This window comes from Meleagris gallopavo, chromosome 12 (assembly GCF_000146605.3).
Source record: "Meleagris gallopavo isolate NT-WF06-2002-E0010 breed Aviagen turkey brand Nicholas breeding stock chromosome 12, Turkey_5.1, whole genome shotgun sequence".
NCBI lineage: Eukaryota > Metazoa > Chordata > Aves > Galliformes > Phasianidae > Meleagris > Meleagris gallopavo.
Genome location: NC_015022.2, coordinates 2,257,746 through 2,284,986, shown reverse-complemented (window position 1 = coordinate 2,284,986; position 27,241 = coordinate 2,257,746). Strand labels below are relative to the sequence as shown.

Sequence of the window (27,241 nt, the reverse complement as noted above, 5' to 3'; positions counted from 1 at the left end):
CTGTTGGCGAGCCGGGCGCACGGCTTCCCGAAGCCCGCGAGCAGAGGTAAGCCTCTTTGCGAACCCGTTGTCTCCGAGATGAGGAAAGTTTTGCGGGGTATCGGTGGAGGAAAGCAAAAACTTTCTCCTCGCTTGGCTAAAAGCGGTTAGATCCTAAGGAATATCTTTGGAGGCGCAAAACAGTGTGTGGCTGGAGTTGCGGTGTGATACCGAAGTGGAGAGAGAGGTGGAGCGGCGGAGTTGAGGCGCTCTGCTCGCAGCGGTGCTCCCGGCCGCGCTGCAGCGGTGCCCAGCTCTCGCTCGCCGTCCTCCCGACACTCTGGATTATCAGATTTCTAAGCTCTTGCTTGTGCCGATCCGATTATTGCTATTTTAGTCAGTCTCTTACTGCGTTCCTCCCCCAATTTCCTTATGTTTTCTCTTTAGAAAGGGGTTACTGTGTTTCTGTTACCTCATTTTCAGAACCTCTCCCTCTACCCCAATCAATCATGCTTCGTTTGAATGTTTGACTTTTATTATTCTTGCTCTCCAAGACATTTTTACGAGAACTTACAGTTGGTGTCTTATTTAAGATACCAGGTTTTATGTGAGAAAAGTAGAAATTAAGAAAAACTGTGCTGCCTCCTCGGATTCATGTGCATCATGTAACTGAATACACTTGTTTGTTCTAGATAAAGCAATACACAACAGGCAATTAAGTGTAGAAAGACCTTTGGAGGAACAGGTACGTAATATTAAAAATATTCTAATTGTTTTCTGTTGTTTGTATTCTCATAACCTTTTGAGCACTCAGATGAAATATGCATGAATATCCTGCTGGCTTAGCAAATGACAAACAAGCAGATTCATCAGTAAATACTGCCGTATTTTAGGTACAAAATAGATTTTCAATAATTTTTAAGAAATTATATATAATAAATAAATAAATACATACATACATACATAAAATAAAAAAGCAGGTCATCCGCTCCAACAGCTCACATGTGAGGAACTCCCTTGTGTTCAAATCCTAGAGGAGCACACTCAGAGCTTGGGTTAAAAATGGAAAATATAACTGGTATTTACCGTAAAGTTGAAAGTCTGTGCAGTCTTTTGCATTATCTGATTCTATTCAGAGAGTGTGTTGGTACTGCTAAGAAATGCCGAGAGCTTAAATGTGTACAATGCATTAAGCCAAATTCATAGTGAGAATGAAGATCAGGCATTAAGGCTTTGGCTGCTATTGATAAAGTAAGTTATCGTACATTTTAGTCTATTTTACTCGTCCTGCCTCTGTTTTTTTAAATTATTTTTGTCTTATTTTTTGTATATTAGATTGCTGAAGCTGAGGCAGACAAGAATAGGAAGACAGCTCCCACAGGTAAAACACCTCTCTATCTTTTGTTATTCTTCATAATGGTATTCAAAGAGGTATAAGATTCCATGTTGTATGTATTTTCCAGAAAATAAGCCAGAGTTCAGGAATTATTCTTTTGTTGATGACTTGAACCTGCTAAAGTCAGTAGCAGAAAGAGAGAGGAATGAAAAAGAGAGGGAGTCAATTAGAAGCTCTTTGTATGAACAGCAATTGGCCATTGATGATGCAGACTCCACCAAGAACCGCAGGCTCGTGGATGACTACGACTCTACTAAAAGTGGGCTGGATTATAAATTCCAAGGTATTCTGTAAAAATCTTTAAGTAATTTTTAGGTTAGACTTCTCTTGCAAACTGATTACAGTCACAGATATTGCGTTCATCACTATAAGTTCTATTCATTGCAGCAGTGAAATTTCAGTTATTTCCAGTTGTAGAAGCTTGTCATATTGCAATTTGGTTTTGAAACACAATTCAAAAGAATTGCTACTGTTGATTATTACAGTCTTCTTCTATGGAGGAGAATCCAACTAAATGCAGTAAGTTTTTTAGATCTGATGGGGAAAAAAATGGGACATCTTTTAAATGAAAGTATAATTATTCTGGTATGAAGGTGAAAAGCACTTTTATATAGACTAAATTGTATACGCTCATTACAAATGTTGAGACTGTTAAACGATTCTCCTCATCATAGCTAAAAGCAGCTAGTGAAGGCCAAAGAAATGTGCCTTTACTATAGGAATAGTTAATTGACTTGTAGTGTAAGTGAGTCCTCTGAGAGTTGGGAAAAGCATTTAGTTCAAGGTGTTTTTAATTATATCAAGGTGTGCTAATCACAGATCAAAGCTTACTCATCACATTCACTTTCTCATTGGTCATGATGATATTATTTCCCATAAGTAATGATTAAATAATTAAAACTTATTTGGATTTAAGCAAGTTAAGACTGTAATATGCCGCTTATTATGCATATTATTTGATATGGTATCTATGGGTGAACAGTATTCTCTCATTCTTACAAATTTTCTTACGGTTTGTTCCTGACATTTTTCTGTGCTCTTTCAAAAGAGCCAGTCTTAAAGGTACTTTTCAGCTGTAGTAAATGGACCTGAACAACATTTCTCTGGTACTGATGTAATGCATTGCAAGGTGTGTAGCAAAGAGTATTCCTAATGTGTTTTAATGAGCATGGCTTTGTTGTGAAGAAGGAAAAAAAATACAGGCAAACGTTTTTGCAAGAAGTCTAATCCAAATTCGTTAGGACAGTTAGCACACAGTTAAACTGTAATCCTTTTAGATGATCCAGATGGCCTTCATCAATTAGATGGCACTCCCTTGACTGCTGAAGACATTGTTCAAAAAATTGCTACAAGGATTTATGAGGAAAACGACAGAGGAGTGTTTGACAAGATCGTTTCCAAACTTCTCAATCTGGGACTTGTAAGTGTCTTGTTCATATTTCATGTAGTTGTCTTGTGGGATGCTTTGGTGCTCTCTTAAAAAACAGTTGTCACAACTCTGTGTCTGGTGAACTTGAGAGAAAATTAATGAGATTCAGACTCAAGGCAAGCTCTTCAACTATTTGGGCACATCAGTTTATGCCTGCAACAGCACTGACGTTCTTGGGTTGGCTTTGCAACACAATATGCCAAACTGCAGAATATTTCTGATGAGGAGAAAACGCCAGTTCTACTCCTCCCATATCTGCCCTAATGTTTTCCTTGTAATATCTCTTCTCATTATTTTCTACTACTTTTGGATATTTATGGAGAAAGGTCTGAGCTCATTCCTGCCCACCTACTAATTATTTCAATCAGTGGGCATATGATCATGCTGATTATCTGAGGGTACATTTCTCATTGTTGCTGATTTGTATCGAGGCTAACTCCGACTTTAATTTCTGGATGTCTCAATGGTTTTAACCACTGTGATATGGAATCCTTATATTTTAATCTACTTATATTTTCTTATATTTTCTGCATGAGATTTTGCAATCAGCTGTTGCTGATTATTGATTACAAAGGAAAGTGTGTAGGGACAGCTACATTAAAGTGTTGTCTTTCAAGTGACAGCTGTTAGAAAGCACAGAAAAAAAAACAATTTGAAGATGACCTAGAAAGCTATTTGCATTTTCCCTTTCTATATTACCATATTCTGTTGTCGTTATTCAAAAATAAATACTCAGTTGCAGAGCTCTGTATGTATATACTTTGGTATACTAAATAGGCAGTTCTTCAAGCTGGACTCCATTGCTCTAATTCCTGTGGGGTTACATTTTCCTCTTGGAGGCAGTATGTGTAGGTAGGAGTTTGTATGTATGCACATATATTTGATGCGTTTGTATATGTATACATATATATACGTTTATATGTAGGCATGTGTCTATATATTTGTATATATGTATGTATATACACACAACAGAGAAGTTATTACACCTAATTTGGCTATGCTCAGCTTTGAAGCAAACAAATTCAAAGCAACTTGTTTTAAAAGTTCAGGTTTCATGTTGACCTTAATTCTAAGAAAACTGCAATGGTCTATGAGTGCTCTGCACAAATGTTTTAACAGATCACGGAGAGTCAGGCCTATACTCTGGAAGATGAAGTGGCAGAGGTTTTACAACAACTAATTGCAAATGAAGCAAAGGATCGTGAGAATGAGCCTGAAGATTTTGATTACCCTCCAAGCAGAGCAGACAGTGATTCAAAGGAAAAGCAACAGGAAAAATTGGTAATTACTTAGCTAATAATTTGGACTCACTCACCAAACAATACAAATAGTCTAACAGACTGCTTTGCTTTAGCCGATAAATAGCTCAATGTTCAAAAAGAAATAACATGAGACAAAAACAAATAGTGAATTACATTGAATTTTAAAGCCAGATCCCAAATTGAAATAAGTTTGAGAAAAAAATCTCATTTTTACCTGGAAAACATCAGTATATAATTATGATGCTATTCATAACTCTATTAACTCTATCACTTAAAGCAATGTGCTTACAGATTTATTTATTTTTATGTGTATTGTGGAGACATCAAGCAAATCTGATCAGGATAGTTTCATCAATGGGGAAATTGATGATACACTGGATAACACATGGTCATCATCTAATATCTTGGAAAGAAGAAATGAGCTGCCTTCTGAAGATGATTTTGAAGACCTCCAGTACTTTCCAAACTTTTATGCACTATTAAAAAGTCTTAACTCGGGTGAGTTTGTCATGTGTTTACAGTCATATTTAGGGAAAAACTAGGAAACTGAGTGTAGTGGAAATGCTACATCACAGCTTGAACCAGGTGGGAACACCTGGTGGGAAAGCAGAGCCAACCCAGGGGAGCTCGGGTGCATCCAGTTCAATGCACCTGAATGACTGGAAGGGGTGCAGCCAGGATTCACCCCTTCCCACACCTCATTTAAGGGTTGTCATTGGGGGCAAGAGCCTCTCTTGCTGGAGATCCCTGCCTACCTAAGATAAGCAGCTCTTTTCCTTCATTTCTGCATCTGTGGCAGCTGTATTTGGGCTCATTCTCATCTGCTGTAGCTAAAGACTTTGCCACCCTGCTATTATCATCCCATTAGAGCACTTAGATTTCCTGTTTTCTCCTGCACTTCTACCCTGTATTATCCACAACTCCCCTAGTTGGAAGAGACCACGTTATTTAAAAAGGTTTTCTAAGTTACATACCAGAAACTCGTTTTGTATGGCAAAACACTGGGAGCAATGGTGCTCAAAACTGCATGACCAGATACCTGAGTATTCCATCCCGTCTTTAGACACGTGTTTCAGGAATCCTAAACTCTTTCAATTCTTGTAATGGCATGATGAAAACCTGGAAAACTGTTTTCTCCTTTGATCTTTCCCGTAATGTCCTTGTCTTCTATGCCAGCAGAAATACAAGCAAGTCAGGGTAGAATTCTTGCAGTCATGCTACCAGTAAATAAGTCTGAGCCTCCCAGCCTTTTCACAAACCACAGGTTTGCTGTTTATTGCAATGAAAGCTCTGCATGTCTCTTCATATTCCGGTGCTAGGCATTATTGCCTTCCAATTAGTGCAGGCAAGATTGTGGCACTCTGCCACAGCCGCTTTGTCAGCATGCTCCACCACACACCAACTCTTACTCTCTTAGCCAGCATACCTTCAGCACAATCAGCAGCAATTTATTCTGTAGATCCTTTGTCCTGCAGGAGACTGAGTCTTTCCTGAGACTGTCCCTATAAACACTTGAATGGAGAAGTAGAATGAAAAACCCGAAGGCATATTTTGCTGAAATCTAGTGTAGAAATCTCATATTCTTATTGTTCTTTTTATTTTCCCCTAGCAGTTTTGCACGCTTTTCCTTCCCCTTTTTCTATTCACAAAGTAGAAAGGTATGCTGAGTTTAAGAGATTATAAGCAAACAGAATTGGGTTCCACTGACTACACATCTCTGTATTGTCTCCTGCTTTATCTTATTCACCTGCCAACTTTTAACAAGCTGGAGGTGAGGAGGTTCAGTTGCATCCTACAGACGTGCGTTAAATTGCAGAGACCAATAGGAAAACCTGTTCAGTAGCTCTCCAATGAAATTGGTCCTCTGCCAAATCTGAGAGTATGTTTCTAACTGTCCCTGTCTAACAGAACACCTGGCTCTGTTGGATCCTTCAGTGACAACCTGAGATACAGAAGCTGCTTGTGTAACAATATGGTGGGAGAGTGTTGTGTTGCTAATGCAGAAATGGCAGTAATGTTGCTCAGCAGATGCAGCAGAAACAGAAAGCTAAGAATTTATGATCACGAGGATAGTCAGAAATAGTATGTTCCATAAACATCAATTTTTATTATGTAAAACATTGTTTATGTCCTATTCTGAAGTCACAATCTTTGCAATCATGTAAAATTACCTGTTTTCCCAGTACCTTAGTCATGATCTTGTGCACTGTCATTTGAGATGTTTGCTAGCGAACCAAAAGGTCTCTGAACTATTTGTGAAACAGAGCCAGACCAGTCTGAATAGTTCTGTGCCTTTATCTGCCCATCAACCTGCTTTTTGAACTACTTCTGCTTTATCCCCTCATGCAGAAACAGAGACAAAAGAGAAAGAGACCTTAATAACCATCATGAAAACCCTGATTGATTTTGTGAAGATGATGGTTAAATATGGAACAATCACACCAGAAGAAGGAGTTTCCTATCTGGGTGAGAGTACATACTTTTTGCAACAGCATTATTAATGCTATGTTCTTACTCTACCAACAATAATTGTATTGTCATCTTCCTTCCTCTTATGATTATTGTTTCAGACTTATTCATTCAAAATGTTAAAGCTCTACTTCTAAATGATCGACCAGGTTGTACCAAGTAAAACTCCCTCCGTGTGTGGAAAGCATCTTGGCATAGGAGGAGCTCTTGAAGCTCTTTCCTGGATCTGATAGGGTCTGTGGTTAAGCAGACTTTATAGAATTGTTGTAATTTCCTGAAGATAAATATTGGAATAGCCTGTTTGATTTGTTTTTTCATTGTTTTGTTTTCTCACCAACTTCTCATTCTGGCTTCTACACTACTTCCTATAGTGACTGTTGATAGCCTTTCTAGTTAAAGAAGCAGAGCTACGTAAGCTCTGTGCAACCCTTTTATTTTTCTAACGTGTTCCCGTTCTGGGTTAGTCTGATAAATTTTTTGTTTACATCAAGGCAATTTCAAAGCTTAATAAATCAGCCTGTCACAGCAGTAGAACTGGTAATGATCTTTCATGACTTCTGTAGGCTTGTTTCATATGGATGGTTGCAGATGCAGGATTGATTGATGCTACTCTAACTGTATGGACTGATTAGCAATTACTTGGCTGCAACATATCCAGTGATTCATGATTCACGTTCAGTGCAAGGCTGTATCTCCCCTCTAAAGAATTCAAGTTTCTCTTCATTTTTTTTGAGAAGTCCTTGAATTTTGGAAGATTTGGACATTTTATTCTACAGTTCATTTCTTTATTTCTCTGCCTACCTGTATGCTTAAGGAAAGTTGCACACAATTAAATGCTTGATTACAAGTGATGTCAATCTACAAAGGAAGACAACATAACTTGAGTAGATGCTGCTCTCACTGATAGTGTTGTGCCAAACTTTAGTAGGTTAAATTCATTCCTGATGTATCAGGATAATGGCATTACAGTGAGGAAGTATTTTTGCCTGCTAAAATTCAGGATATTTATTCACTTCGGCTTTACTCTGGGTAAATGAATACTGTAACTGTGGAATCAAATTGCTTCAATAACATAATACAGAAGGTGGGGATTAGTTTAAGAATTTGAGAGATCTGACTTAGTCTGGATTTAAAGCAAGACTATCAACTGATGTAGACAGATGCTGGCTTGCAAATCAGTGATTTAAGGAGAGGTGGATTTTGTACTCCATCAAAGCGACTTACTGTAGAGGAAGAAGCTTTCTCATAGGTCTCAAGTTGCTTCTGTGGTATTCTTTGCTTTCAACTTGATGTTGAGAAATGACTTTGAAACTGACCTTCATTTATTGAGTTAATATTCTCAAATATTCATGAGAAGAAAACAGAGAAGGAATTTAGCTTCTTGCAGGATCTATAAGCATTTCAGCATTTTATTACCCTTATTTATCTAAAATTCCCAATATAATACACCTAGTAGTACTTGTATATGTACTGTTGCTCAGTGCAGTCTAGGTAATGGGAGCGATGCACTGCTATGCTCATCTGCAGCAGATGAAGGAATTGGTATGAATATCTGACAGGGAGAATAAATAATTACCAAAAATTGGCAGCTCTTATTTGCTCCTTCAGTCTGAAATTAGTTAGCAGATCCCATGTTACTTGGCAGAAAATAACTACTGTTTCTGGGCGAGTAGAAGTACACTCTCAGTTACATTACAGTAGGAAACTGCCTAAATTATATTTCCTCATTCTATGGGTGAAGCCATGCATAAGCTCAGTCCCAGTATTATATATTCAAAATAATAAATCATTTACTGAATCAAGTCCCAGGCTTTTGTGCCTTTTACACGAGAACGGTGAATTTGAATGCATATACCAGTAACAGCTGGTTTGGGATTTGGGAACCACAGCATTATGTCATCATCACTGTATCCTACTCTACAGGGAAAATATTTTGCTGCTGCAGTGAATGATGTTATTAGGTTTAGCTTCAAGTTACAAAGGATCTAGCTGCAATGTGGTTCACAAGAAAAACATGCAAGCACTCATACAAATGCAAGGGAAAGGAAGCTGATGTTTTAATATATACATTCAGTGTCATGTAATACATATTTAAAAGCCAATGCTTAGCATTTCCAAATGCTAAATATAGCCTGTAACACAGAACCCAAAAAGCAGAAACCAAAATATTAATATATATGAAATGAGAAAAAATACTACTTGTCTTTTACAGCATGTATTCAGAAAGTGTAGTTCTGGAAGCATTAAAGAGAGACTGTAACAAACAGACATAAACTGTACATTCAGCTAAATTGCATCACACATTTGTTAATTGCCCTGCTGATGGCATAATGCTGCTGCCTTCTATCACTTTCTTAAGTTTGGGTGATGTATTTTGATACAGTGAGAGCAAAGTCTGTGGAATGAAAGCCCCATGATACGTTTTTACTCTATTCAGAGGGTTTCATAAATCTTTCTAGAAAGCCTATCTGCCCTCTGAAGATTGAAATCTGCTTCCCAGTCTTTTTGCATTAATAAGAATGGACAAACACTGTTGGTACTGAAGTTATAAGGTCCTATGACATGGGATCACAGTTACACCGGTAGCTTGTAGATTACATCCAATCAATTTGTCTATGCTTGGGCTGCTTCTCAGCATCTAGAAAATGCTGCCCAAGCAGCTGAATCCTTCTAGTTTGCACTAACCTGCTGGATGGACAGGATATTGCTGCACAGGTTGTGAGGGTATCAGTTACTGAAACAATGATTGCTGTTGGCAAGGGTGCAGGGAGTGAGTGGACTGAAAGAGCTGAAATCTCTCCACATAATGACCAGCAGAAAGCAGCAAGGAGCTCTCAAGGAAGTTGACTGATAGCATAAATTATTTCACTATTTATGGTGTTCATGCTGTTACTTTTGTATAAATGACTGATGCTGAATTTCCCATGCAGAACTGAGAAGATCTATATCCTTCATTGTGCTGAGTGTCTTGAGGGAAAAGGGAATGCTGTTCTAGCCAATAGGAAAACTTACTTTGATTTCAGTAGAGCAGAGTAAGAAATGCACTGCAAGCATACTTACACTGTTAGAATATTAGTTTGTGAATAATATGGCACTTCCCTTTGTTTTTGTATTCTATACTAGTGTCATGGTGGAGCTTCACTCCTAGCTTTCCTGTCAGAATTATCACAAGACAGATAAGTGTTAATGAAATGCTCCATCTACGCTGCAGAGAGAAGAGGAACTTTGTATGCTGAGAGTTTTCCTTCATACCAGGCTGTCTTGTGGCTGACTTAAAAAGTGAAGGTGTATCAGTCCACTAACCTCCTAGTAAAAGCACCATTTATTCTAAATGCATCAAGCAAACTAGTTTTGTAATACACTAATGATAATAACGTTGTTGTCAGCTTTGAAATAGAAACAAATGGTTTCTGCCAGTTTGTTTAGATACATCTCTAAATCATCTCCCACTGATAAGACCAAAATAATGAGTGAACTTTAGAACTATGTTAGGAAATATTAGACCCTGGTAAATCAAAACAAAAATAGATCTTTCAGACATGACATACAGATTTTTAAGAGGCACCAGTGGGTATGTATGAATTCTTTCTACACAGTACAGTGATTATATTGTGCTGCTGTACACTGCTTACAAGGTTTGCTGCAAGTTTATACACTGCCACCCCATTCCAATCGAAAGTTGTATTACCCAATGAACTGTTATCCTAGAAATGTAAATCAGCTGCGTGCACCTTTTATTCTTGTGTGGAGTTCTCATTTATTTACTAGTGCGTGTAGCACAAACTGTTGCCCTTGGTACTTTTTTGTCTCACAGGCATGTAGAGGCTTCGCCTTGATACTGTATATAGTGAATATTTTATTGCATCTTATGATTGACGTTGGCCATTTTGGGTTGGATTTTTTTCCAGTTTCTAAATCAATCTCCATATCATCTACAACTGAAAAATATTGTGGGAAGAAAATTAAGTTTAAGCATTCTGGAAATTTGCTGTCTCAAAGGGGGATCCCACTTCTCACCTCCTTGTTGAGAGTTTAGCTTAGTGTAGCCACAGTGTGAACCACATGGACCACAGCAAACTGGTTTGGGAACAAAATCCCCTTTAATTACAAGGGAAGTGCTGCAGCTTATCAGTACGCAGTGTTTGAGTCACAGCCGCCTCCTTCCCTAGACCAAAGCTACCTCTTGTCTGCTTCCCCTGAGCTCTGATTCACTGTCAGGAGCCACTCCCCCGCCACTGAGTAGGAGATGGTGTTGGTTAGAAATGGACATGGACAGATGTCTCTGTTTACCTCTTCTACCCATTTTTCCATGGGCAATTGAAAAGAAGAGTACAATGAAGAGGATGCACTAGTGCCCGAGAGAAGGCTCAGTGGTGAGCTGTTGCCTGAGTATACATGCACTCATTAGTTTAGTCCTTTTTTAAAGATACTGTTGGGATATTTTTCCATAGGCATACTCCCTTTCAACCAGGCTGAGGCTGCGTGACAAAATTCCAAGGGAAATAGAAGAGGCAGACAGTCCCCATGTTGATTTAACATGCCCCTGTCCCTCTGTGCTGAGGCACATGGAATAGCTGTTCTGTCTCACATTCATGCCTGGTACCTTTCACAGCTCCACCTCTGAGCAAGGCACAGCTCCTCAGTTTCCCCAGCATAGAGCAGTGCATAGCAGAAACATTCTGGATTTTTCCTGGGAGATGGGAGTATTCATTTCAATACTGTGACTAATCCCTAAAGTTCTCATCAGCACAGATGCTCCAGGCCAAAGTTCTGATTCTGATATTTGTTTAGTTGGGCAAGATCAGGCAGTGAGCCAAGAGTATGAGGCAAAGAGCAGATCTGTGGCATCATCCCTCCCCTACTCAGTCTCCAAAAGCAAATGCTTCCTGATACAGAATGTGTGATTTTGAAAGAGGTGGAAGAAGGTGGCTAGTCCAGTGCCAGAGGTTGCACGTGATATATGGACAGTGTCAGGTGGAAATTCTGTTCTTTCCTTCAATTTGACATGAAAGATGAAGTGCAAGAAACCATCCATGCATAATCATACTTTCTTCCTTTTTTTGTACTATCCTTTTTCTCAAAGATCTTTGTTTATACCACAAGCTTTCTTTATAAGCATTTAAATCTCTAATTTATTGTCTTTATCTGAATTTCCCTTTGGTGGTTTTCCTTGCCTGCTATGACTTTATCATATGACTACCCATACACAACTACCAGTGGGAGTCATTTAATTTCAGGTAGCTCTCTTTTCTCTGTTATTTATTTTGCGATGGACTAAAGTGACAGATTTCAGTACACTGTACTGTTCCTAGAAAAATCAAAGATACTCACGTATCTGAGAAACAGAAATCAGGGGCACCTCAGGTGAGGTCAAATATTGCAGCAGTGATAATGTAAAGTATATGTGAATAGTTGAACCCAAGATGAATGTGCATGGAGGTGAGATGAAAGAATGTGGAAAGAGTGTGCAAAGGTCTCTGATAAGACTGGAATCTAGCAAGTATGTTGACCACAGACACCATTCCAGCTGTAAAGCTTTTCTTTCTGTAGCTTCATCCCATGCTTCATCCATATCTATCCTATGCTACTGCTGCATTTTCACAAAAACATGAATTTCTGGCCCCTGTTGTCTTGGTCGTCTCCTGTTTTCCCTCATTCAGACTGCGTAGAAAAAAAAAAGGACATCTATGATATGCAAAGTCTGCTAACCTCAGAGTTATTAGTAAGTAGGACCACTACTCACTACAGTAAGTTATTATGGGAATCACTTGAGCAGGACAATGTACATGATAGCATAGTCTTTCCAATATCCATAGGAAATAAATTTTCTCAGCCACTTTTTTGAGGGATATTCAGTAGTTTTAATATTACTGATTTTTTTTTCTCTCACTGCATTGCATGACTATCAAGTCATGTGTAGAAGTCTGCAAACCAAAAAGAATATATTACAGTTCATTTCTTTTCTTAATCAATACTCACACTTTAAATCTGCAATTAGTTCCTGCAAATATTTTGCAGCTTCTTTTGTTTCCCTTTACTGTCTCCTCTTTTCTTCCCCAGCTTTGTTAGAAATCATGGTTTTCTGGTGATATCTGTTGATAAATAAGTATAACATCCAGTTTCTAAAGAAAAGAGGTTGAAATTTTGTTTTTTTTCTTACTGTACTTAATATCTACATTTTAAAAATTACTTTCTGCATTTACTATCTCTCTGACAGCTGATCATTGGGATCTTAAGTTATGATTTGAGATGATTATATGTGTGTATGATGAATAAGTTGTCACCAAACTCTCAAAATTAAACTCCAGCCCCTCCTGCAATGCAGACATCTGTGTGCTACTGTAATCACAAGCCATGATGTTTATAAAGTGCATGACATCAAAGCATTTAAGGGGGGTGCACAGGTCTTGTGGCAATCTCAGATGGGGAAAGGATTAAGGAAGGACTGTACCACAGATCTCTAGGAGACCTGAAGTAGTGTAAAGGAAATGCCTCTAGAATCCTGAAGGGAGAAATCTGAGAAATGGTGTGTAAAGTAGGGAAATAAATGAGGACAGTTAAGAAGACTTGGCCAGAGCTTTGTTTACCTCAAAACATCCCAATCTGTATTGTGCTTTATTGTTTAAATTGCCTTTCATATGATTGTCAAGTGATACTGCTGCTGTTTTATTTCAAATCACTCCAACCATCTTCCTGTAACCCATTTACAAGTGATGCTGCTACCTGAGCATTGTCATCTGGCATGTTGTTTCTCATGGCATCATTGGACTTAAGGCACACCATTGTGACAAATCAGTCAAACGGAAGGATTCAAAATGAAAATGCCATATCTTGACATGTAAGGCATGAAGCTGGAAAAGAACAGGAGGTTTGCAAGAGAAATTTGTAGGGTTTGATATATGATCGATCGTCTTTCTGTGCTTCTTAGCAATTCTGTTAGGAGTCATCATAGCATATGAAAATATATTGATCAAATGAACTGTAGGCCTCATCCAGCACAGCAACTCCCCAATTTTCTGACTAGGCATGAGAGGGGTTAAGATAGGAGATGACTGAAGGTTGGATTGCTTTTTGCTCCATTAGTGGTAATCCACTGGATATTGACAGTACCAACATTCACATATGGTAAAAGGGGAATTTGGCCCCGGAATTAAGCTGGTATGCTATTTGCCATGGAACAGTCACAAGCAGACACTGATATCCTGAGTTTTGTCACTGCTGAAAAAAGGCAGACTCTGAAAGATCACCTACTGCAGGAGACAGAATATGTGCAGAAATATGTGCATCTCATATATAAGCAGTCATCAGCACAACGCTTTCCATCTGAAGCTGCTGAAGTGTGTGAACTCATCAAGTAAACTCATTTTGTAGCTATCGTTAAGATTGATCTTGGGTTCCACGGCCATCCTTTTTGGCCCCTTAATAAATACAGCCTTTTAGCAGGCCTTTCTGTGAAAGTCTAATGACTTGAAATCTCAGCATCAGTCAGTTTGACAAGGATAGAATGTGAAACTGCCTCCTGGGCACAAGAAAATTATGCAGATAAAAAGTCTCTGCTGGAAAATTACCAGTAGTCCAGAAAACACCATGAATCTGTCTGTAGAGAGAAGTCTGTGTTACAGTTCCATTACCAATTCCATTAAATACTCAAATGGTAATACTCAGAAACTAGTACATCAATTTCTGTCTCTCTAATGAGGAAAAAAGTCATTTAATTTTACTATTTTACTATTTTTTTCCATATAGTATCTTTTTCAACAGGTTTGAAGGTTGTTGCCACAGTACATTCTCCCAGAGTAAAGTTAAGCATTCTGTTTTTATGTGATCCAGATTTTTGGATCCCCCACTTGAAAAACTTCAGCACAGAGCTTTGAAAGTGATGGGTATTTGCATTTTCAGATTCAGCCAAGGAGATCTGTCGGCACACAGTGCCTCCAGAAACTGGGCCTCAGCTGCCTCTCAGTGCCTCCCCAAAATAGGAGCCCTCGTGAAAAATGGATGCTTGAGTGAGTCACTTGAGATCAAAGCAGCAGGCAGAAAGGGAAGTGAGGCGGAAACCAGATCTTCTGACTGCTGCTGTCTGGTTCCAGTGATGAGATGATCTGCTCCTCGGAAAGCCAGCCACCACAGCCATGACCTATTTACTGACGTAGTTTGCTTCCATTAGCTCCGTTGTTATTGTTCTGTTGTTTTAATTAGTGCCATCTCAAATAAGTGGCTGGCTCTGTAGAAAGGTCATTACCTTTTTGAACTTTTACTCTGTAAAAATTATGTTGCTATGGAGATGATACCAGAAAAGTAATCAATCGGTTCTTGTTAGGCCTCCAGACACTGCATTCAGTTGCTTAGCTGCTGGCCAGGCACATCTTGGCTCAGAAGATGACTCACACCATTAGTGGAACTCAGAGCAAACATTGTTCAGCCATGGCCGAGCCCCATATGATAAGTACAAACACATTTTGGAGCAATACAAGCTGTAAAAGACATTAATTCTAAAGGGGGAAAAATAGCAATACATCCTCTTCAAGAAGAATTGGGATTATCTGGTAAAATTTTCTTAATTATATATGTAGATCTCCATAAACATGAGCAGGCTTACAGAGAGAATGCTGTTACACAGGAAATAAAGCTGCTTGTGAGATCTTGAGATTGAGGTTGTTGTTCCAACCAGCTGGGAGGATAGCTTCAATATTTCTCCTATAAAACGTAGTCCTCATTAAAAGGCTGTTCATATAAACTTGTCCATATCTTTGCTGTTAAGATGAAACTTTGAAAATATAATATTTTTGTTATTATATTCAGTCTGGCTTCAGTTACAAAGCTTGGACAATTAGTGCTGTACCACACTTCATACACAGATATAGCTGTTCAATGGATATGGCTGGAATGCAATGCATATTGCCATCTTACTGTACTTGACAAGACAGTCCTGTATATTAGCACTTACATATTGAACTAAAACAAAATTGTTAGCCGGATCAAAAAGCACAGGGAAACCGTAGAATTTCTGGTGGGGTCTGTAGAAGTAGTCAAATGAATGCCATTCCCTTCAGAAGTACCTCTTGGGTGTGGACACCACAGTCCATCAATATAACAAAACAATTCTCAATTGTTTTGTTATATTTTGAAACTATCATTATGCAGATATTTAAAGACATGTAAGTGGGTTATAAATCCTTCTTGTAGTAGAGCCTCGCTGTGACTTTAGCTGTGGAAAGTTTTTTGTTTTTTTTTTCTGCTAATACAGGTTTAATGCATCAGTACCCAAATGTAACTACTCTGGGGACAGAACCTGACAGGCATTCACAATGCTTATATATGTGTGCCATTTTAAACATTTGAATACTCCTTCATATTTTAACATCTACTTTTAAGCCTAATTTACTAGATTTTGCCTGATTTGATAGATTTTGCTGGATTAAAAGCATAAAATTAGTGACATTTATGCAGTTGCATGAATTAGTGGAGAATAATGTATTCACTTGGATTTAGAAAGGGCTTTTAAGTGAATATATTTACATGATGAATACCAGGTTAATGTTCTGCTTTCATTAAGATGTTTTAATGAAGCACAGTGTTCTTAGCTGTGTAATCTTACCCTAAAAGCTGTGCTTTTTGCAACGGAGAAATCCTTATATTCCTGCCAGAATATTAGTATGATACTGATTCAAGTTAATAAATAGAATCTTAAGTTCAGCTGAAAGAAATGTTTACAGCCTTTAGAATAAGTTCTGGATTAAGTGATAAGTAAGACATCACTACCACCACTATAACAGTAGTTTGTTTTTTCTCTTTATCACTGTGTTTGATCCAGTTTGTAACCCAGCCCAGACCTGCTTAGGTCATAGAACAAGGTCAAAAATCAGATTAAAATAGTTTTCACATGTACACACACACACACAAAAAAAAAAAACACACCACCAATCCAATGTGATGTAGAATTGACAGGTTGTAATTAGGCAGCTTGGCAGCAAAAACTGCTTATATTTCAGTTTTATGTAAATAACAAAACATAGATGATGCAGGCAGACAGGATTAAGTTGCTTCTCATGAGATGGCAGGCAGAACTGCCTATGGTGAACTGCCATGAGGAGAACTCTGTTTGCTGAGGAAACAAATCCTTACAGTTCAGTGCTGAGCAATCTCTCTGATAGAAAAACTCACTTCTAGCTGATGGATAAAATGGTTGGCCCAATACATAAGACAATCTAAAATATTTACTACCCCTATAATATTATTCTGTTATCACATCTAATACTGAATACTTCAGCCACTTACATAAAGGGAATGTTGACTGAGAAAATACGACAGGTTCTGAGATTACCCATACTGTGAATATTTATTGTATTGCATAAAAAGGACTTTTTCCCACATAGGCATGTGATTATTGTATCTGAAGAATACATTTTGATGAAAAAGTGCTTTTACTTGAGTTCAGCCCTAAAACTAGCATAGAAAAATATTTGCTAAATTTTAGGTGATTTTAGGTTTTTAGATTTGCTAAATTTTCGGTGTATACATGGCCACTGCCATCCACTGGGTTTTCACTTAAATGTTTGACCTCGGGAACTCTGAAAATCAGTTCAGTTTAAGCATTTATTTAATCTAAATATCATTTTAAACCTTTTATTATAGATGCAGGATGGGAGAATAGGAAAATATTATGTTAGCAGGATGAACTACATATTTCACAGTCTTAGTGCTAAACCCTTTCATTGCTTTCACCTAAGTAAATTGCTAACAGACATTGCTGTAGATATTTTGTGACTGATGTGATTTAAAAAATAACTCATATCCACACTTTTACTCTATTTATGCATACTGGCCATATTTGGTACTCCTATTGTCATGATTTAGTATTTTTTCTCGATAAATATTAATCAAGATTTAGTGTGAGCTCTGCATTAATTCATCAGAGTACAGAATGAAGACTGTTCTTACGGAGTTCTACTCACCATTCAAACTGGTATAGTGGAGAACAGAGTGTAGTTTCTGTATCATGTCTGATGAAAAATAACTGTAGTCTGGTTTCCTTTTGCCTTCATTTCTAGAAAACTTAGATACAATGATAGCTGTGCAGACAAAGAAGAAACTTGAGAATCCTTCTACTAAAAGCAAACCAAAGCAACCAGCAGGTACTAATTCTATAATTTTCTCTCTTGAAAATTGCTGTTTAATAACACATTGTTTAATCCATTCAATTAAAAACAGGTAAATTCCATTAGAATATAGACGTTAATTACAGACATGGTCTCTCAAGGACCTGTAGCCACAGTGTGGATGTCTAAATGACAAGAAGAGAGGAATTTTTGCTTAATTGCTTACTTTGAGAAGTACATTCACATGAACTCCCTTTTCTTCAAAGAAGTCCAAATGTTACTCATATACAAAAACAAGCCCTATGAATACTTTAAAGAGTCAGGTAAAAAAAAATTCTTTGTCAACTTTGGATCTGGTGAATGACAAACTTTCTTTTTTTTTCTGCACAAAGAATGTGTCCTTATGAACTACGTATTATTGTATTTTAATTGCCTGTATTCTGCTACTTTTTTAAGAGCGGATGCAGACATTCCTGAGAGATGGGGTAGATTTGATCTTTAGAAACTGATTTGAGAGAGTGTCCAATAGATTTATTCCTCAATCACCAGTTATAATGTTTTACTTCCTAGAGATCACGCTGACATAATGTAGAAATGCTTTTGGAATGTAGGATACAAAATTAATCTTATTTTTGTTTTGTTAGACAAGAGTAGTGAAGAAGCTGACAGTACAAAGGAAGAAGCAGCTAAAATGGAGAAGGAATATGAAATCTCAAAGGACTCCACAAAAAATGAAGAACAAAATGCAGCAGGAAACAGCGAAGAGCCTAGAGGTACAAAATAGCCATTGTTTTTTCTATACATGCCTGAATGATTAGAATCTTTTCTTATCTTCGGTATTACTTTTCCATTAAAAATATATTCAGTTTCTGTGGCATCCAGCACAGCTCTCAAATACCTACATACTTTTTTGTGTCTCTCTCAGCTTGTAGTAGAAATAATCTTTAGAAGTGTTTTATTTGTAAGCTTATAAGAAAAGAGGTCATTCATTCTATGTCTGTGTGTGGATGAAGGACTTACTGAGGGGAGGTGAAGTTGGAGAAATTAGTTTGGCAAGTAACAGAGTGTAGCTTCAGACTCAGCCGTATCTTTTGACAGAGTGGGTTCCATAGTCTAGATGCACCTCCACAGTAAGTTCTTGCTTCTGTACTCAAAAACCTTCATGAGCAATTTATTGACCAGATGTGAAGGGCTCCCTTAAGAAGGGAAGTACAGAGAGGAGATTTATCAGGTGATGGGGGCTGAACTTGCGAAGGAGGTATGTATGTTAGGGCAGAGGCCTTTCAGTCCGTTCTTATTGCTAAGTACCCAGCATGAGGATCTATGTTTAAAAACAAACAAAAAAGCAGTATAACCTGCTTTGAACTGCTCCTTTCATTGTTTGCATGTTTTCACTGAAAGATGTTCAGTGACGAATCACAGTTCTCAAGGCTACGGATTATTATCCACGTCGCGTGGTTCTACCCCATGGGCAGTGTAAACTTACAAATTATTAGGCAGTCACAGATGGTAGAAGACATTTTTTCTGACAGTGGTGAAGATGAGCAGAAGAGAAAAATATCTGAAGGTGGCTGTCCAATTTCACAGTAAAGAGAAATTGTCTCAGTACCCATGGGAAGTGATAAATAACATGTTTACCTTGTCTGTTGAAGATTTATCTGTGCAGTTTGGTTCGGGTTATTTTATTTTACCTTCAGAAAAAAAAAAAAAAATCCAGCCTTTTTAGACATTGAAGTTAGATCAATATTTGGTTCTTTGTCTCATGCAATATTCTATGCTCTTTCATAGAATAACTTCTATAAAACTAGCTCTGCACTCTCAGCTCAAATTTTGCAGTCTATCTGGTACTGTACCCACTTACTAACGGTGTAGCTTTCTACAGGCTAATCACACTAGGTTTTTTTTCCTGACAAATGTTAGAGCATTACATCAGTACAGCTCCAGCCAAGTTAAGAATTCAAAATCCATTAGCTGGAATATTTCCTTAGGGGCTTTATTAGGTAATCCTGGAACTAATTCTATCGTGTGTGCTTTCTGGTCCAAAAATAGCCATACTTTAAAATTTTGGCTATAAAAAGGACTTATGATCATTTTAATGCTTTTAGTGCTTCCTTTCTCTCAGCAGGTGTAAGTAGCTGTATTCCAGCTTGTCTTTCCAAAACATTTACAATCTTATATCCGTGATATGCTGTTAGTACTGATGAATGAAGATTTCTGACATTTTGTACACCAGCAGACAGTCTATGCTTTCAGTCTTATTAAATCAACCCCTACTGTTTTAACAGTATTTTTGCTGAACAGTTGTTATGATCCAAAAGATAAAGCTTGCCTACAATTCTCTACACAGTGCCTGGGGATGCCGCCAAAAGTTATGCATAGAGATTAAAAAAAAGACCTGATTCTACTTTTGTGAGTGACTAATCTTGTCCAGATAAAACCCCATAGCCGTCTGCAGGAATTCTCACTGACTAAGGTTGACAGGACTCAGCTTTTAAACAGAAACTAAGAATAGTTTTAATCTGCCTTTGCTGTAACCAACTTCACTCAGTTAAACAGGCTGCATCAATCATTGATACAAGTGCTTTATTTCTCTTATCCTTTCCTCTAGGAAAAGCTGAGGCATATTTGGAAGCAATCAAGAAGAACATAGAATGGCTAAAAAAGCACAACAAACAAGGTAACAAAGAAGGTATGAAGTAAAATGCACCGTGTACATTGCAAAACATATAACTTAAATTGCATAACTTAGCATTGGATTACCAGTAACATAAAACTGCTGCAGTAATAATGGGTTACCTTATGAGTTAACTGTTACATGGCCCGTATTATTTATATCAATAAATGAAAATAGCAGACTAAGGCAAACTCTTGGAAACTGTCTCAAACTGCCATTGCCCACAAAAAGCACGGTGACTAAGCTGGAAGTTATTCACATACCACCCAGATAGACACAGATAGACAGCTGTCTACTTGTCACCAGCCAGTTAATTAATCATTTCATTTGTTAGTTCAACATATCTTTTAATTATGATTTTGTACAGGAGATAAACATTTGTTTAAATGCCTGGATATGTCTAGAAAAGCTCAGTGCATCTGGCTAGCACTGTGCATGCCATCACAAATAGCAGTGAGTTTTGAATTATAATTGTGAATTAAATAGTTAAAATACAAACCTATGTCACCAGCACTGTATTACATTGGATTGCAGCCCAAATCTAAGCTAATGACTTGTATCTCTCACATGCAAAGCTGTGTAGAAGGGGAGCACTGGCTGAAGCAGCTGCACAGGGTCTGCTCACCAGCTGCTCCACTCTTTGACTCTTCCTCAGAGACATGGCTGTATGAGAGCTGGAGGGAGGAGCCTAACAGCAGCAGGATTTCTAGCTTATTTTTCACAGGCCTTTATTTATCTGTATCATGCTTTCCCTCAAGATCTTTTGTGAAACCAGCCTCTTATCCCCTCTTTCTGCTATTGCCGGGACTTCTGCTGTCACCCGCTCTGTAAGTGACGGTTCCTAGCTAAGGGATCCATCCCTCGGGTATGAGTGGAGCCTGGCGAGAAAAATCCTTCATGTGCCAGCCGAGCAGAAGGGGATCTGAGATAAGATTAGCCCTGGGTAATCTAGCCTCCCCCTCTGTGAGCCATAGTGTATATAAATCACATTTCAGAGACAAGAGCATGCCTACAGCCCAGCACATTCATTTTCCTATACAGAAACTCTGTACTAGGAAAGACTTTTTCTTTCAAGGCTACGGTTATTTTTTCCCACCTTAAAACCATTTCCACACAATGGCAACAACTACAGGTTCTACTTTTTGCTCAAGATTCCCCACCACTTCAAATTCATGTCTGTTTAAAAAAAAAGATAATATAATTATAGTAATCTGCTCTCAGTCACACGTCATTATTTCTCTGTATCACGCGTACTGACAGGGCAGCCCCTAACCCCTCCTCGTCAGTAATCTTTCATCTCGTGCTGCTGCAGCCTGAAAATGGCTGTGCAGATCGATAGCATTTTATCTGCTTGGAAATGATGTTAATACTTCCAGAAAATGGATCCATTGGGTTAGTGCTGAATGCATGGCTTTCTGTGTAAATGGATTTTCATCTACACTAAAATATCTCTACTGTCCTCTGGCAATGGAAATGAGCCTTAAAGTGAATGTAAGTTATGACCAAATCAGAAAACAGTCCTTAGTCTTCCCATACATCATAGTTACTGTATTTTTTCCATAATTGTCATTTTTGTAAAATGCTAATTCAGTTCTCCTGCAGTGATGATAAGGGAAGTACAGTCAGTGAATGGATTGTTGTGTTCCTTCAGTACAAGATTAGGTGTTATTTATGTGCCCATCAATCATTTCTCTACTACCATCTAGCATCTGGGGGCTAGCAAGGAAATGATTTACAAAGTAATTCATGTATTAAAAGAGCCAGGCTTCTCTATTCTTATACATGGATTGTTTTATTCCCTGCATATACTTAAAGAGGTTTAGGTTTTTTTCAGGCAAGTAGGTCATTATCTGAATTTCAGTGGAAGTTAGAATTCATTCAATGACTGATGACCTTAGGAAACGTTTCTTTGCAGTTTCCCAGTTTAAAAACATCAGTTGTCTCATTAGAAGGCAAGTTATCTTCAGTGGTCTGGCTGCATGAAAGAGAAATGTGCCGCAGGCCCAGATTTTGGCCTGTCTTTTGTGTCCAGAGTTTGTCTGCGTATACAGGAAGAACAGAGCTCTGTCCCTCTGATGCTCTGGGTCTGTCCTTACTGTCTCCCAGATCTAGCTTGATCTGTGAAACCTGTGCTCTTTAAAAAGCAGCTCCGCTCTGGTGTGAAAATAACATCTCTCCCACCGCTGGGTGCGGGCTGCTGTGTGTTCTGTTACTTCACAGTCTCCAAAGAGCACAGCTGTGACTCACCTAACACATGCAAATAGCACGTTTGGGTTTTTCACAGAGTACTTAGGTAGTTCCATGACATTAAGAGTCGCCATAGGAATAAAATTAAACTCTGCTATTAATTGCAGGATGCACAGCACATGGCTTGATTTGAATGTGTGAATAAGACCTCACTTCATATACTGTAGCCGGTTCAACAGCTCAGTGTAATGCTGCAGCTGTTGTGGTTATTCATCTAATTACTTGCACAAATTAATAGCCTGTAAATAAGCATTAGAAATAAAGAGACTTCTAGAAAAAAAGATCAGATTAAATTGTCATGAAATACACAAATTAGCCAGAATTTGGTATCTTAATGGTTATAATCCCATGTAGATTGTATTTGAAATTCAACCTTCACATATCTATTTAACAATGGAGTTGTTAATACTACTATTGGGAAAAAAAAAAAGCCTAGAAATTGTAATGTGGGTAATTTGGATGTTATATTAATTTAGTATTTGTCATTCCATTCATTTCCATTCCACGATTCCATGGTGTTTTTTACTGTCTCATCCTATCAACCTGGATCAAATCTGACAACCTTATTACTAAATTGCTATTTCATGCCATATTACTGAGATAAGATGAAGCCACAAATGGGTTAAATTTTCTTAAGCCCATAACAAAGTGAAAGTGAAATCCTGGCCTCAGTACAGCAAATGGCGAAATTCCTGCTAGCTCCGATATGAAGAAGATATCCCTGAAGCAGTGGGGAGCTTTGAATATGTTTTCTAATTAGTCGCTTGTAATTGCCTTGTACTGTTTTTAAAAAGACCACAAGCATAAATTTGCTTATTTAATATTTTTCTACTTCTACACATTCTTGGCCACGTAGCTATAAAAAGTCAGAAAAATAATGTTCTGTTTTGATAACAACATTCAGTTTGAAAGCAAGTCCTTCCATGTATTGCTATATGGTGAAAAGCACTGGGCTACATTACAAAATCAGTACTAACATAATGTATACTGAAATAGTCAGTATGAATCTGGTTTTGTGAAAGATATTAATTCATTTAATTTGGTATAAAGCCCTAAGACATCAATGTTTTCCAGACTACTAAGTTGTGATTCTAACAGATGAAGTTTTATATTCTGTTCATGGGAAACAGGGATGTTTTCTACCGTAGGAAAATATATTTAATGTATAGAGGATGAATCATGCTGCACAGATGCAACTATCTATCAGAAAAGCAGAAAGAATTTTCCTGTATTGTATTGCAGATGAACATACAGACTCTCTAAGACTTCTTTGATAGTAACACTGTTGTAAAGTCTACTCTGCAATATTTTTTAAATCAGGATGTTGTGTTCTGTATCGATGTAAATATTTATGTTGTTGCCATTTAGTTTCAGGAAGTTAATTTCCTGAGTTTTCTAAAAAGCCCATATTTGACACAGGTTTCTGCAATAAGTGAGGATTTTACTGGAAACAGTCCGTGTAATACTTTTGATTTGAATCCATGACAACTGTGAAAATAATAGGGCTTTAGCACCAGCTTTCACATGCAGACTAGAACACCAAATCTCTGAACCAGAAAATATTCTTACTTGGGCATTTACCATCAAACAAGGAAGAGCAAAAGATGATTATTACTCTTGAGTAGTAAAACCGCCAAGAGATGGAAGACGACTTTGTGTGGGTGGTTCTCTTTTTTTACTGCTTCACAAGTTGTACTTGTGGTGAATTCCCTTTGCGTTAGATAAGTGACTTTGCAATGGCATTGTTTCTTAAGTGGAGCAATATTATGGGTATAACTTATTGTGTAAATTAATTTTTATTTTTCAGATTATGATCTTTCAAAGCTGAGAGATTTCATTGATCAGCAAGCAGATGCATATGTGGACAAGGGCATCCTGGACAAAGAAGAGGCTGATGTAATTAAACGCATATATGGCAGCCTGTAAAAAGCTGGTGGCTGCCCACCATGTAGAAAACTAGTGTAGCTTTCCCTCATCCCAGCTCAATGACTTATGGTCTGTTGTTTTGAAGATATCATTAGAAATCCCTTTACCTTGTACTGATAACTTTTTAGGAATGGAGAGCTATAGAGCTCTGTACACTGACTGCATACTGTATTTTCCTACACTCGCAAATCAAATCTAAACACCAACTTCTGACACTGACTTTCTACTTGACAGGGTAAATATTTATGTAATGCTCTCTTTGATTTGTGTTTGGTTTACTTTGTAGATAAACCTATCATTTCTGACGGAGAAGTCTTTTAATGCTGCGCCTTTTTGCTCTCACTCCACTAGCTTTCTATAGATGCAACTGTGTAAAGGGCATTATTAGGAAATAGTTCATAGATCTTTAAATAAAATATTTGAAAATAATTTACCTATTAAAGTTTTTATCAATCTTAATATTTCACATCCAGAGATCTTGTTTTAAAATCCTAATAGCATGTCTTTCCTTGACTTTTTTTGTTTCTTTTGTGTAGTATTCTCTAACTTGGAGCACGGTGTCATGAGCTAATGGACACATCTCTGACACTACAACTGCATTTCTTTTTAAAGAGCTCCATTCTCCCCAGTGGCTTCATTCAGCATGTGTGAAAGTTCTCTTTAGTGCACCATTTCATGATTTTGCATGCATTAGCTGGATTCCTGATGTGAGTAGCCTGATAACAAGTGTAAATAACCATTACTTTCTTATTAAAAAAAAAGAAAGAAAGAAATAGGAAAGCAATTAAAGCCATTTTGCAGGGAAGTAGTTGGCAACTAGAGGTGCTTTTAGAAACATGAGCCCTGTTTTTCTGAAGGACTGGATGAACCCATCAGATCCCAGCATCTCTGAATATCAAGTCCATAGTCTGCTTACTGACTTGGCTGTTTTTAGCAGTACCTATCAGGCTGAAAAACTATATTTTGTCACATACTTGCTGTCACTAGGCAATTAGTTGGTACCCAAAGGGTAAAAAAAGGAAACAGAAATTCCACTCTTCCTCAACTTGCAGTGTTTATGAAGAATGGTGTAAGAAATCTTTTCACATTTAAGTGAATGGATGATTCTATGCCTGAAGAACTCACAAAGAGCAGCGAAGGGAGACTTAGAGTACTGCCTGCATAGCACGAAGTTCAGTAAGTGTTAAATAGGCAGATTATTTCCTTTTCTATTTCCTCAGCACAATTGGACACTGAGGTTGAGAGGAAGATTGGAACAATGTTTCATAGCCAACTTAAGTAAACTTTGGCATCCTTGCAAAACATAAATTATCAACTGAACATTATCAATAGAACATTATTGGTAACAAACATTGAATGAATGTGATAGCAATGAGGTGAAACAACATAGCTCTTTGAGAGCAGATGACATGTAAGCTAATGAATGCTTCCTAGCATCCAAAAAGTACGTCTTGGTATGGATCACCACCAAATTGTAGTACCAGTCACTAATGGTGATATTTTTGTTAAAACAGTATTCAGAAATGTAGTCAAAGAAACCTTATGGATAGTTTGTAAAATGCAAGGTTTCTTTTCCCATCGATATAATGTGTAGTATAATAATATTTTAGTTTTGTTAGAAGTTTGTTTCTCTCTTTGGCCTCTAAGGCGTCAATGCAGGAGTCTGGAACTAACAGAAAGATGTCATGTATCAACAACCTGTGATTATAAAACAGTTTGTGTCCACAAAGACTGGTCCAATATTTTTAACCTCTCAATTTGCCAAATGTTACAACTTCAACAAAATGTATATGACATCATTTACCAAAAAAATCCAAACAGTGTGTATGACCCAATCCCAATTCAGAGTATCCATTTTCTTGAACCTGTTCAGTGCTCACCCTGCTGCTCTGTACAACTTATAACATATGTAGACATGATTCCACCAACACAATGTCTAGCTGAGGACTGATCAAGCCCTCTGATGTTTATATAAGCAATCCCAGCAATGGTTCTTCAGACGAGATTCACTTCCCATCCTGCCCAACCCCAAACATTTAACTTGTTATTTGAATGCTTCAAATACTGGTTTGATTGTACATCAAATGAATATCTATCAGTTACTCACCTTTCAGAACCGGAAAGTAAATGTACAGCCAGCTTGACAAATCACCCTGCATTTCTGAAAGGCTTTGATTTATGCTAAATAAAATCAAATGTAGTGACATGAGTTTCAACTTGCATTACTGCCCTTATTAGTCCTTATTTTGAAGGCATGCTAACACTGGACATCTGCTGTTGGCTATTTAGTACGTAAACTGTGAATCATGTTCTGTCAGTGCTTTCCTTTTTCCTGGTGAGAAAGGTATGTTCAACACTTGCACAACTCTGGCTCTAAAATGAGAAAAAAACAGTTTCTATGTTGTTTGTATCCCTGCTGGATCCTTCAGAAAACCTTCACTCTCAAAATTATCACTGAAAATGTAACAAGTACAATATATATGGTATTCACATTTTGAGTTTTTCTATTAGACTACTGTGTCTGATATTGTTCTTTATTAAACACTTTACTACAAGCCATAGTAGTATAAGGCTGCTTTTGTGCGTTAAGGAGAGTGCATCTTTTCTACCCAGTACCCAGCCTTTAGAGGACGCCCTGAGTACAGAGCAATAGGAGTTGCTCACTGATGGCTGCAGGAAGGGGGAGGCCCTTTCTGAGAACATTCAGGGGAACTGCAGCACCTGATAGCTGAGTCAGTTGGACAGAGGGGTTTAATAGGC

General features: G+C 37.7%; 1 protein-coding gene across 1 annotated transcript in view; it reads left to right on the top strand.

Annotated features, from left to right (window-relative positions):
• SCG3 (secretogranin III) overlaps positions 1-27,038 on the top strand; it is a 27,325-nt gene extending 287 nt beyond the window's left edge. Inside the window, exons 2-13 of the mRNA XM_010717356.2 lie at positions 4-46; positions 672-724; positions 1,315-1,360; positions 1,443-1,658; positions 2,653-2,795; positions 3,924-4,085; positions 4,387-4,564; positions 6,416-6,532; positions 17,587-17,670; positions 18,279-18,407; positions 20,243-20,323; positions 24,363-27,038. Coding sequence (XP_010715658.1) covers positions 4-46; positions 672-724; positions 1,315-1,360; positions 1,443-1,658; positions 2,653-2,795; positions 3,924-4,085; positions 4,387-4,564; positions 6,416-6,532; positions 17,587-17,670; positions 18,279-18,407; positions 20,243-20,323; positions 24,363-24,481 — 1,371 coding nt within the window. The 3' untranslated portion in view covers positions 24,482-27,038. The remainder of the gene's footprint in view (positions 1-3; positions 47-671; positions 725-1,314; positions 1,361-1,442; positions 1,659-2,652; positions 2,796-3,923; positions 4,086-4,386; positions 4,565-6,415; positions 6,533-17,586; positions 17,671-18,278; positions 18,408-20,242; positions 20,324-24,362) is intronic.
• Positions 27,039-27,241: the final 203 nt, after the last annotated feature.